Source organism: Heptranchias perlo, unplaced genomic scaffold (genome assembly GCF_035084215.1).
Source record: "Heptranchias perlo isolate sHepPer1 unplaced genomic scaffold, sHepPer1.hap1 HAP1_SCAFFOLD_70, whole genome shotgun sequence".
NCBI lineage: Eukaryota > Metazoa > Chordata > Chondrichthyes > Hexanchiformes > Hexanchidae > Heptranchias > Heptranchias perlo.
Window position 1 is genome coordinate 2,922,996 of NW_027139729.1, and position 13,932 is coordinate 2,936,927.

The 13,932-nt window shown below is 44.6% G+C and overlaps 1 protein-coding gene and 1 long non-coding RNA gene across 2 annotated transcripts in view; one reads left to right on the plus strand and one right to left on the minus strand.

Moving 5' to 3' along the window:
* The window catches only part of LOC137318344 (zinc finger protein 850-like), a gene marked incomplete at its 5' end in the record, with an annotated part of 34,019 nt that extends 29,653 nt beyond the window's left edge, over positions 1-4,366 (minus strand). Inside the window, one exon of the mRNA XM_067981229.1 lies at positions 3,329-4,366. Within this exon, the coding sequence (XP_067837330.1) occupies positions 3,329-4,366 (1,038 nt within the window). The remainder of the gene's footprint in view (positions 1-3,328) is intronic.
* Positions 1-13,932, plus strand: part of LOC137318421 (uncharacterized) — a 201,505-nt gene that overhangs the window by 38,910 nt on the left and 148,663 nt on the right. The gene's annotated exons all lie outside the window — the stretch shown is intronic.

Here is a 13,932-nt window from a genome sequence, read left to right on the forward strand (position 1 = left end):
GAGAACAATCCCAGCTTCTCCAGTCTCTCCCCGTAACTGAAGTCCCTCATCCCCGGGACCATTCTGGTAAATCTCCCCTGAACCTTCTCTGCTCCAAAGAGAGTAATCCCAGATTCTCTATTCTCTCCACATAATTATTATTTTTTATTAAGTGGGTTGTGCTGGGTATCTGGAAGCTGTAATTCGGTGAGTAGAAAGCAGTGGGAGGATAAGTCTGCAGATTGATTTTGGGAGATGGTGAAGACGGTGATCGTGGATTCAGACAAGGGAGGGAGGTGGTCTTTGAGACCGTCCGTGCTCTGTTGTAAGATCTCACTGTGTGTGTCTTGTTCCAGCCGTTCCCATTTTTACCTGTGACCTGACTGGCGGAGTCTGCGACCTCAACTGCTGCTGTGACCCTGACTGTTCCCCCGTGGACATCAATGTCTTCCCCACCTGTCTGCCGGGCAGTGAACCGTAAGTTTCTGTTCATGTGTTACTACATTGGCACCCGGTCCGACAAAGCTTCGATTTTAAGACCCTCGTCCTCGTTTTCTAATCCCTCCATGGTCCTCGCCCTCTCCATATCTCTGGAACCTCCTCCAACCGATTTATTCTCCACCGACAACCCCATGTCACTCCAACCTATCATGGAATCGAACCCACCCATTTATCTCCTCCCACACACCATCTACACTCTGCGCACAGTCAGTGCTGGGACATTCAATCCTGTTAGACACATAGTCAGTGCTGGGACACTCCGTCCTGTTATACACACAGTCAGTGCTGGGACACTCAGTCCTGTTATACACACAGTCAGTGCTGGGACACTCAGTCCTGTTATACACAGAGTCAGTGCTGGGACACTCAGTCCTGTTATACACACAGTCAGTGCTAGGACACCCTGTCCTGCTATCAACACAATCAGTGCTGGGACACTCAGTCCTGTTATACACAGAGTCAGTGCTGGGACACTCAGTCCTGTCAATACACACAGTCAGTGCTGGGACACTCAGTCCTGTTATACACAGAGTCAGTGCTGGGACACTCAGTCCTATTATACACAGAGACAGTGCTGGGACACTCAGTCCTGTTATACACAGTCAGTGCTGGGACACTCAGTCCTGTCAATACACACAGTCAGTGCTGGGACACTCAGTCCTGTTATACACACAGTCAGTGCTGGGACACTCAGTCCTATTATACACAGAGACAGTGCTGGGACACTCAGTCCTGTTATACACAGTCAGTGCTGGGACACTCAGTCCTGTCAATACACACAGTCAGTGCTGGGACACTCAATCCTGTTCCACACAGTCAGTGCTGGGACACTCAATCCTGTTCTACGCACAGTCAGTGCTGGGACACTCAATCCTGTTCCACACAGTCAGTGCTGGGACACTCAATCCTGTTCCACACAGTCAGTGCTGGGACACTCAATCCTGTTCTACGCACAGTCAGTGCTGGGACACTCAGTCATGTTATACACACAGTCAGTGCTGGGAATGTCAGTCCTTTTACACACACAGTCAGTGCTGGTACACTCAGTCCTGTTATACATACAGTCAGTGCTGGGACATTCAGTCCTGTTATACACACAATCACTGCTGGGACACTAAGTCCTGTTATACACACAGTCAGCGCTGGGACATTCAGTCCTGTTATACACACAGTCAGTGCTGGGACAATCAATCCTGTTATACGCACAGTCAGTGCTGGGACACTCAATCCTGTTATACACACAGTCAGTGCTGGGACACTCAGTCCTGTTGTACACACATTCAGTGCTGGGACACCCTGTCCTGCTATCAACACAGTCAGTGCTGGGACACTCAGTTCTGTTTTCCACACAGTCAGTGCTGGGACACTCAGTCCTGTTGGACATACATTCAGTGCTGGGATACCCTGTCCTGTCAATACACACAGTCAGTGCTGGGACACTCAATCCTGTTCCACACAGTCAGTGCTGGGACACTCAGTCCTCTTATACACACAGTCAGTGTTGGGACACTCAGTCCTGTTATACACAGTCAGTGCTGGGACACTCAGTCCTGTCAATACACACAGTCAGTGCTGGGACACTCAGTCCTCTTATACACACAGTCAGTGCTGGGACACTCAGTCCTGTCAATACAAACAGTCAGTGCTGGGACACTCAATCCTGTTCCACAGAGTCAGTGCTGGGACACTCAGTCCTCTTATACACACAGTCAGTGCTGGGACACTCAATCCTGTTCCACACAGTCAGTGCAGGGACACTCAATCCTGTTCTACGCACAGTCAGTGCTGGGACACTCAATCCTGTTCCACACAGTCAGTGCTGGGACAGTCAGTCCTTTTATACATACAGTCAGTGCTGGGACATTCAGTCCTGTTATACACACAGTCAGTGCTGGGACACTAAGTCCTGGTATACACACAATCAATGCTGGGACACTCAGTCCTGTTATACACACGGTCAGTGCTGGGACAATCAATCCTGTTATACGCAGTCAGTGCTGGGACACTCAATCCTGTTATACACACAGTCAGTGCTGGGACACTCAGTCCTGTTATACACACAGTCAATGCTGGGACACTCAGTCCTGTTATACACACAGTCAGTGCTGGGACACTCAGTCCTGTTAAACACACAGTCAGTGCTGGGACACTCAGTCCTGTTATACACACAGTCAGTGCTGGGACATATTGGATATATTGACCTTGGAGGGGGTACAGTGCAAATTCACCAGAATGACACTGGGGCTTGAAGGGTTCAATTATAAGGACCGGTTGCATCAACTTGGTTTGCATTCCCTTGAGTTTAGAAGGTTGAGGGGTGATCTGATCCAGATATTTAAAATTATAAAGGGATTCGATAGGGTAGAAATAGAAACTATTTTCTCTGGTCGGTGAATCCAGAACAAGAGGACATAAACTTAAATTTAGAGCTCGGGTGTCTTGGATTGAAATCAGGAAACTCTTTCCCACACAAGGGTCGTGGAAATCTGCTCAGCCTGATTGAAGTGGACCGTGTGATATAATAGAATTTTCTGTCCTGTCAGAGTTGGACATTTGTCGATCCATCTTTTAAAATGGTGGAGGAACTCAGTTCTAATATGGATTCCACTCACTTCATCATGAGTCCTCAAACTGCTTCTCTTATCATCAAGATATCAAGGACTGGACACACTGTGTTTGAAAGAAAGCTGATTAATTTGACACTTGTACAGAATATTAATAATCCCTTTAACTGGGCTGGAGTTTAACATCAGAAACAAACCCCAACTGTCAGAATGAACATGGTTCAGTCCTGGATGTGATTAACAGCAGGAATAACAGCAGAATCCAACCCCTGCAGTCACATGTGAACTCGCTGGTGACTCAGCAGGTGGGATGATTGAGTGAATCCCATCCCACACACTGAGCAGGTGATGGGCCTCTCCCCAGTGTGAATACGTTCATGTCTCAGCAGATCCCAAGTTCTTTTAAAGCTCTTCTCACAGTTAGAACATTTAAAGGGTCTCTTATCAGTGTGAACAAGTTGGTGTTCAATGAGGCCGGATGAACAAGTGAATTCCTTCCCACACACGGAGCAGGTGAATGGCCTCTCCCCAGTGTGAACTCGCTGGTGTGTCAGCAGGGTGGATGACTGAGTGAATCTCTTCCCACATATGAAGCAGGTGAACGGCCTCTGCCTTGTGTGAACTCGCTGGTGTGTAAGCAGGGTGGATGACTGAGCGAATCCCTTCCCACATATGAAGCAGGTGAATGGCCTCTCCCCAGTGTGAACTTGCTGATGTCTCAGCAGGTGGGATGATCGAGTGAAACTCTTCCCACACACGGAGCAGGTGAACAGCCTCTCCCCACTGTGAACTCGCTGGTGTGTCAGTAGACTGGATGACCGAGTGAATCCCTTCCCACACACGGAGCAGGTGAACGGCCTCTCCCCAGTGTGAGTGCGTTGGTGTGTCAGCAGATCACTTTTTCTTTTAAAGCTTTTCTCACAGACAGAGCATTTAAAAAGTCTCTTATCAGTGTGAACAAGCTGATGTTCAATGAGGTGGGAAGATTGAGTGAATCCGCTCCCACACACGGAGCAGGTGAACGGCCTCTCCCCAGTGTGAATTCGCTGGTGTGTCAGCAGGTTGGATGACTGAATGAATCCCTTCCCGCACTTAGTGCAGGTGAACGGCGTCTCCCCAGTGTGAGTGCGTTGGTGTGTCAGCAGATCACTTTTTCTTTTAAAGCTCTTCTCACAGACAGAACATTTAAAAAGTCTCTTATCAGTGTGAACAAGTTGATGTTCAGTGAGGTGGGATGACTGAGTGAATCCGCTCCCACACACGGAGCAGGTGAACGGCCTCTCTCCAGTGTGTCTGCGTCGATGTGTTTCCAGCCGGGATGATTAACTGAATCCCCTCCCACAGTCCCCACATTTCCACGGTTTCTCCATGGTGCGGGTGTCCTTCTCTCTCTCCACGTTGGAGATCAGTAGAAGTCTCGTCTGCACAGAGAACACGTGTCTCGTTTCTCCCCACTGTGAATGGTATGATGTTTCTTCAGGCTGTGTAACTGATGAAAGCTCTTCCCACAGTCAGTGCACTGGAACACTCTCAATCGGGTGTGTGTGTCTCGCTGCTATTCCAGTCACAGTGATGTTTGAAATCTTTTCCACAGATAGAACAGATCAACATTTCTCCTATATTTTAAGGCCGATAATCTTCAGGTGCTGGTGAATGGAGTCAGATCTTGACGTGATGTTTGGTTTGAGTTTCTCGTCTGCAAATCCGCCCCTTGTAATACCCTGTAAAAGGAGATAACAAAAGTCCTCACTGTGAATACAGGATAGAAATTCAGAACAGGCAATTCCAGTTCCTGTGGAACATTCTTCCCGCTCATTCCCCCAGACTGTAAATCCCCGTCCCACACACTCACCCTCCTCCCTCTGCTGAAACCCAAACCCATTGCACCACCTCTGTTGTGGGAAAAATCACCACTCGGAGTCAGACTTAAAGATTCAACATGCAGTTTATTGGACAAAGCTTTGGGAGAAGAATGGACATTCCGCAATGCACGCAGATACCTTCTCAACTTTAAAATGGTTGTCATGCTTTTTTATACCTTTGAAATACAGATTTCAGTAGCTTTTACATCATTAATCTTGATTACACACATTAACCAATTAAGTCCGCACAGCAACAACGGACAGTTTACACATTAACCAATTAAGTCCGCATAGCAACAACGGACTGCTTACGCATTAACCAATTAAGTCCGAACAACTATTATCACCTTAAGACAGCATGCCTTTGTTTCATGCAGTCTGGTTCTATAGTTTTATCAGTTCGTTGTGAAATGTCCTTTGTATTCCCAGACTGTAAGCCAGTTCTGGAATGTACAAACTCAACACTTTTAACTGTCTTTCCCACAGTCACAGAATCCATTTTGTTTAATAGTGTCCCTTTGTTTAATAGAATCCATTTTGTTTAATAGTGTCCATTTTATTAGTAGTCAAGCGTTATATTTAAGCTTTTAATTAAGGTTAGTCTAATCTACACAAAGCGCATTTCAGTGTGGTTTGAGGGTAAATACCACTGTCGTGTACCCATAAGTCACTTCATCGTTGCCTTTAATTCAACAGACCAAAATCCACGCTAACAGATTACATCTGCAGTACATATGGTAACTGGATTGTGGAACAGACACGAGAGAACCTAGCCCAGATACAGGCAGGGGAAGTACCCTTATGAATAACGAATCAACAAACTGAGGGTGAGCCTGACCTGTGGGCATGATGGAGGTGGTACCTCCAAGTGGCTGTTACCAAACAAGAACATCACCCCTTGCCAATTCAGGGCAATGGTGCGGGTGTACCCCACTCAAGTGGAGTGTAAACCTGACGGAGGAAGGCTCCGAGGGTTGGTACTAGTAATAGTGGTAATGGCACCCGAAACCCAAGGACGAGAGGTGTAACAAGAATATTGGGGTAATGAAGGACGGAATGCACATATCCCATCACAATATGTTACCATATGCTGAAAAAAAAAATATTTAAAGGGAACCACTCAGTGGTTCCCCTCCCTCTCCTCCCCTGAAGGTGCTGACTCTGACTGGGTTCAGTTCTACACTCACTGGTTCCCCTCCCTCTCCTCCCCTGAAGTTGCTGACTCTGGTTGGATTCAGTTCTACACTCACTGATTCCCCTCTCCTCTCCTGAATATGCTGACTCTGGCTGTGTGTATATGCTCTGCCCCTCATTTCCACACAATGTCCCTCCCGAGAGCTGCCTGTATGCCATCCATCTGTGATATCTCCCAATTTTGGCGACAGACTCTCCCTGACCAGTCACCATTTCTCCTTCATTTAAAGATTTTCCTTGACCTATCACAATTTCTCCTTCATTTTCAGACACTCCCTGATCAAACACAATTTCTCCTACATTTATAGACGCTCCCTGACCCTTCAGCATTTCTCCTTCATTTGCAAACTCTCCCTGACCCGTCAGCATTTCCCTTCATTAATAGACACTCCCTGACCCATCACTGTTTCTCCTTCAGATGTCGACACTCCCTGACCAGTCAACAATTCTCCTGCATTCACAGACACTCCCGGACCAATCACCGTTCCTCCTTCATTTACAGACACCCCCGGACCAATCACCATTTCGCCTTCATTTACAGACACTCCCGGACCAATCACCGTTCCTCCTTCATTTACAGACTCTCCCTGAACGTCACCATTTCGCCTTCATTTACAGACACCCCCTAACCAGTCACCATTTCTCCTTCATTTACAGACACCCCCTGACCAGTCACCATTTCTCCTTCATTTACAGACACCCCCTGACCAGTCACCATTTCGCCTTCATTTACAGACACTCCCGCACCAGTCACCGTTCCTCCTTCATTTACAGACACCCCCTGACCAGTCACCATTTCTCCTTCATTTGCAGACACCCCCTGACCAATCACCATTCCTCCTTCATTTACAGACACCCCCTGACCAGTCACCATTTCGCCTTCATTTACAGACACCCCCTGACCAATCACCATTCCTCCTTCATTGACAGAAACCCCCTGACCAGTCACCATTTCGCCTTCATTTTCAGACATTCCCTGATCAAACACAATTTCTCCTACATTTATAGACGCTTCCTGACCCTTCAGCATTTCTCCTTCATTTACAAACTCTCCCTGACCCGTCAGCATTTCCCTTCATTAATAGACGCTCCCTGACCCATCACTGTTTCTCCTTCAGATATGGACACGACCTGACCTGTCAACAATTCTCCTGCATTTACAGACACTCCCGGACCAATCACCGTTCCTCCTTCATTTACAGACACTCCCGGACCAATCACCATTCCTCCTTCATTTACAGACACTCCCGGACCAGTCACCATTCCTCCTCCATTTACAGACACCCTCTGACAAGTCACCATTTCTCCATCATTTACAGACTCTGCCTCATCTGTCACCATTTCTCCCTCCTTTATGGACACTCCGTAACCCGTCACCATTTCGCCTTCATTTTTAGACACTCCCTGACCTGTCACCATGTTTTCTCCCATTTATAATACTCCCTTACCAGAAACCATTTCACCTTCATTTATAGACAATCCCTGACCTGTCACCATTTCTCTTTCATTTATAGATATTCCCTGACCCTTCACCGTTTTTCCTTCATGGAGAGACACTCCCTTACCAGACAACATGTTTCCTTCATTTACAGACACTCACTAACCAAACAATTTTTCCTGGCACTTTACATGATTGTGGGGTTTATTCTGTATCTGTCAGTCTCTGATCCTGTACAAGAGTTTGGTGTTTATTCTATATTTTTCACTCTCTGGTACTGTGTGTGAGTTGGGGTTTATTCTGTGCCTGTCTGTCTCTGGTACTGTGTGTGAGTGTGGGATTCATTCTGTATCTATCAGGCTCTGGTACTGTGTGTGAGTGTAGGTTTTATTCTGTATCTGTCTGTCTCTGGTACTGTGTGTGAGTGTAGCTTTTATTCTGTGTCTGTCTCTGGTACTGTGTGTGAGTGTGGGGTTTATTCTCTATCTGTCTATCTCCGATACTGTAGATGTGTTTGGTGTTTATTTTGTATTTATCTGTCTCTGGTACAGTATATGAGGTTGGGCTTTATTCTGTATCTGTCAGTCTCTGGTATTGTGTGTGAGTATAAGATTCATTCTGTATAAGTCAGTCTCTGATACTGTACATGAGTGTGAGGTTTATTCTGTATCTGTCAGTCTCTGGAACTGTGTGTCAGTGTGGGGTTTATTCTGTAATTGTGTGTCTCTGATACTGTCGATGTGTTTGGGGTTTATTCTGTATCTGTCTGTCTCCGATACTGTGAATCCCAAATTCACACATTCCGTATCTGTCAGTCTCTGGTACTGTATATGAGTGTGGGGTTTATTCTGTATCTGTCAGTCTCTGGTGCTGCATATGAGTGTGGGGTTTATTCTGTATCTCTCAGTCTCTGGTGCTGTGTGTGTGTGGGATTCATTCTGTGCCTATCAGTCTCTGGTACTGTACATGAGTGTGGGGTTTATTCTGTATCTGTCAGTCTCTTGAGCTGCAAATGAGTGGGGGGTATATACTGTATCTGTCAGTCTCTGGTACTGGAAATGAGTGTGGGGTTTATTCAGTGTATGTCAGTCTCTGGTACCTTGTGTGAATTTGGGATTCATTCTGTATCTGTCAGTCTCTGGTACTGTGTGTGAATTTGGGATTCATTCTGTATCTGTCTGTCTCTGGTACTGCAAATGAGTGTGGGGTTTATTCTTTAATCGTCTGTTTCTGGTACTGTATATGAATGTGAGGATTATTCTGTATCTGTCAGTGTCTGGTACTGTGTGTGAGTGTGGGATTCATTCTGTGCCTGTCAGTCTGTGGTACTGTACGTGTGTGGGGTTTATTCTGTATCTGTCTGTCTCTGGTGCTGTATATGAGTGTGCGTTTTATTCTGTATTTTTCAGTCTCTGATACTGTATATAAGTGTGGGGTTTATTCTGTACCTGTCTGTATCTGGTACTGCACATGAGTATGGGGTTTATTCTGTATCTGTCTGCCTTTGGTACTGTGTGTGAGTGTGGGATTCATTCTGTTTCTGTCTGTCTCTGGTACTGTGTGTGAGTGTGGGATTCATTCTGTTTCTGTCTGTCTCTGGTGCTGCATGTGAATGTGGGCTTTATTCTGTATCTGTCAGTCTCTGATACTGTATATGAGTTTAGGATACATTCTGTATCTGTCAGTCTCAGCCAATTTATCTCAGTCTGGGTTTTATTCTATAATTCAGTCTCTGAGACAATGTGCAAGTCTGGATTCATTCTGTGTTCTTATTTCAGTTTATATTATTGTATTTGAAACTATATCTTTAATACTTTAAAGTATATGCCATTTTTTATCAAGTGTTTAATTTGTAAATATTGATACACTTTTGGATTTTCTTTAATCAAACAATGTTTGTGAGTGTATTACATCTTCATCTCTGAACTCTGTTGTGAATGATAATGTACCTTTCAATCTCTCCATGGTGAAATTATTTAACTGGTATATAATGTGTAGCTCAGTCTATAATAATGGAATTAATTCTGTATCTCAGTCTGACACTGAGATTTTTGGACTGGAATGTAATATATAGCTCAGCCTGCACTAATAGAATTGATAATGTATCTATCAGTCTGTTACTGTATGAAATTTTTGGACTGGTGTGTAACATGTAGCTCAGTACATGCTAATGGAATTGATGTTGTATCTTTGAGTCTGATATGGTCTGACAGTGTTCGACTGCTATATAATGTTTGGCTCAGTCTGCACTAATGGAATTGATACATTATCTTTCAATCTGACACTAAGATTTTTGGACTGGCATGTTGTGTGTAACTCAGTCTGCAGTGATTTGACTTAGAGATTCATTCTGTATTTGTCTGACTGTGGTACTTTGTGATTCATTCTGATTCTGTCAGCCTGTGGTACTGTGTGTGAGTGTGGGATTCATTCTATAAATGTCAGCCCCTTGTACTGTATCTGAATGAGATTAATTCTGTTCCTGTCAGTCTCTGGCACCATGTGTGAATTTGGGATTAATTCCATATCTGTCAGTCTCTGGTGCTGCATGTGAGTGAGACTTTCATTCCATTTCCATCAATCTCTGATACTGTATATAAGTGATATATATACTGTATCTGTCAGTCTGTGCTACTGTATGTGAGTGTGGGATTCATTCTGTATCTGTCAGTGAGTGGTACATTGTGTGAGTGAGGGATTCATTCAATATGTCAGTCTCTGGCACTGGATCTGAGTATGAGATTCATTCTTTATCTGTATCTAATTTGTATCTCATTTCACAGCATGGCATTCAAACCTGTATCTTTAATACATAAATGTATAAATAATTTTTCCCAGTGTTTAAGTGGTAAGTAATTATATACGTTAAAATGTGATGCTGTAGGTTATAATCAGAGAATCACTGCACTTTTTGGCTATGATTAAATCTGCATCAATGTGAACACAATTGTGATACAGTGTATCTTCCAAACTGACATGGTGACATGTTGAACTTATATACAATGTGTTGCTCAGTCTGCATAAATGGAATACTGTATATTTCAGTCTGAATCTGCATTGGTCTTTTGTATTGGTAATTAATATGTAGCTCAGTCTGCACTAATGGAATTGGTACTGTATCTTTCAATCTGACACTGAGATTTGTGGACTGGTCCCTAATTTGTAACTCAGCCTGCACTAATGTAGGTGACTGAGAGATTCATTTTGTATCCCTCAGTCCGTGATACTGTGTGGGATTCATTGTGTATCTTGTCAGTAGTGTGTTTGAGTTTGCGATTCATTTGATTTATACAGTCTCTGATGCTGTGTGAGTGTGGGATTCATACTTTATCTGCCAGTCTCTGGTACATTATGAGAGTTTGGGATACATTCTCTGTCAACATTGGTACCATAAGAGTGTGAGATTTATTCTGCATCTGTCTATAATTATTGTCTCAGATTACATTATGGTGTTCAATACTGCAGCTTTAATATCTTCATGTTTAAATAGTTTTTTTCATTTAATTGGTAAATATGGATATACTTTAGGATTTGGTGCTGGAGGTTTTTAATCAGATAATTTGTGTGCTTTTTGGACTACTATTAAATCAATATCTTTGTGTACTATTGTGAATGATAACATATATTTCAAACTGATATAGTGATTTTGGAATTGGTATATAATGTGCAGCTCAGTCTGTACTATTGTAATCGATACTGTGCATTTCAGTCTAATATTGTATGAGATTTTTGGACTGGTATGTAATGTGTATCTCAGTGTGCACGAATAGAATTGATACTGTGTCTTTCCATCTCATACTATGTGTATTATAAACTGGTTTCTCATTTGTTTCTCAGGTTCGACTGTCACAACATTTCTCAGTCTGATACTCCACATGAGTTTTGGACATGTCTGCAGTTTGTACCTCATGATACATTAATCGAATGGATACTGCATGTATTAAACTCACATTTGTGAGTTGTGGGGTGGTATTCAATTCGAATCTCAGGGTACATTATTTGGGTTCATTCTGTCCCTTTCAATCGGGTACCATGTGTGATTTCTATCTGGTATTTAATGTTGCCCAATTGTGAGATTGACACAGTGCCTTTCAATCTGAGAGTGTGATTTTGACTGGGATTTTTGTATTTCCCTGTCAGCGGAACTGAGTTTGGGAGAAATGGAACAGTATCTACTTCACCTGCTCTGTTTGATGGTGGGATTGAAAATGTGTCTCTGGGTCTTGGGATCAGTGTGGGACTGACTACTTCTGCTATCTGAGACTGTGGAACTGATGACCTGTCTGTGACTCCGTGCTCTGTGTGTGTGATAATGTACTTACTGTGTGTGAGAAGGAGCTGGCTGCACTGTTTCTAGTGCCTCGGGTGGAGGAAACATCACATTTATTCTGGATCCTTCAAGGATTTGCCTGTGGAAAGAAAATTATCTCTTGTTACTCAGGAACAGGTGAGGTAGAAAATACAAAAGTGATCAGTTTAATATCTCTGTTAATGATCATTTTGAATATCCACAAATGAAAACCAGTGATACAAACAGTGTCAATGTCTGACTCCACTGCAGTACTGCAGCACTCAGCTTCTGCACACCCGGTGTGTTGGACGATTTTATAACAATTTAGTGACATCCAGACACAACACAACCCCTGCACTGATCCGTGAATGGGACTACCCGATGGGGCAGGGACCTTTGTACAGGTGAGGTTTCTCAACTCCTCTCCCATGGGACTAGCCGTTCACCCCAAACCAAACAACCGCTGTTTAAAATGTGTCCTTCACACTTCTCACCTGATGCCTGCAATAGATACTGCTTGTATAACTCCCCACATCCTGACTGTTCACTGTCCAGTAACAGGGTGAGACTGGAACTAAACCAGGAACATTCACTACTGAATTGGGGAGAGAAAGCAGCAATGATTTTAAATAGCAGGTTCTTCCCATTCTGTCTCCCTTACCCTGGACACACCCTGGACACACACAGCCCGAGAATGACCTCTCCCTTCCCCCGCTCACTCCATGTTCCGGGACCAGTTCCTGATCCACTCCGCCTCTTACAAACAGCCCCCGGACTCCCCCTGACCTTCCCCCGGACTCAATGCCGATCTCTGAGCCCATCTGCGGACACGGTCCCGAAGCGATGAGCTGCTGTAACGAGGCTGCTCTTTGCTCCCTTCCCCCGGGGGCCGTGATCTCTCCATTCCCGGCTGTTTTAAACCATCTTCTTCCGCTCACTGAGGGAATGGCGCCCACAGGCCGAGCTGGGGGAGGGCAGGGCGCATGCGCTCTTCCGTTCACCGACGACCAGCGCTGGGGGCGGGGCTGAGTCACGCATGCGCAAATATCTGGTTTAATTCCCAATACAAAAATCGATGGAAACTTTCCCCAATTGGAATTTTTCAGAGTCTGAGCAAAGGAAGTGGGTCTGGGGGAAAGGTCAGAGGGAATGGGGTCCACAGGCAGTGCAGGAACAGGCACCAGAATGAGAAACAGATGCTGACTTTCCAATCTCTAACTATTAAACTAGATGTTTCCATCCCTGCTGTTTCTCTCGGTATCTTTTGATGGAAAAGAGTCTTTCAGAGATAAAGTGGGCGGCTGTGAAATGAGCCAATTGGTTCTGTTCATTCTTGGTCCCTTTACTGATAAAGAAACTTGTGACTCCGTATCTGGAGGCCGGATTCCTCCAACCAATCCTGGAGAATTGTAAACAATTTTACAACACCAAGTTATAGTCCAGCAATTTTATTTTAAATTCACAAGCTTTCGGAGGCTTCCTCCTTCGTCAGGTGAACGATGTGAAAATGAAATCCTCGAAATGAGAGGATTTCATCCTGGAGAAACATGGGAGGAAAGTGGGAGTCGGTGTGTTTGCTGGGACCGTGTCGGATTAATATCTGACGGCTACAGTCCCAGTTTATTTCAATCGGAGTGAAACTCTCGGTCACTGAGAGAAATACAGAAGGGCCCTGAGCTGCAAAATTGCAGAGGGTACAACATGCAAGAGAGGGTTAAATGCGTGACACTGTCCCTGAGAGTGGGATTAATAATGTGTCTGTCTCAGAAATAATATCAGTGAGAGATGAGACTGCATCTTCTGTCACTCCAGCTTGGAATGGCAATTGGAATGGAGTATTTTCCAATTTGTTACTGGGTGAAAACGGGACATTGCAGGTCAGTTTTTCTCTCTCTTTTGTACAACTTATGAAGGTGGAATACTGCTGCTGAGCGTGATACAGAGACACTGATGGGAAGCGTCTGGCTGATACTCTGCCTGTCTGTATCTCTCTAGCGCTGTACACAAAGGTGGGATACTGTTTGCTGAGTGTGAAACGGACACACTGAGAGGAAGTGTGAGAATGATACTTTGTCTGTGTGCCTGTCTCTGTCTGTCTCTTTA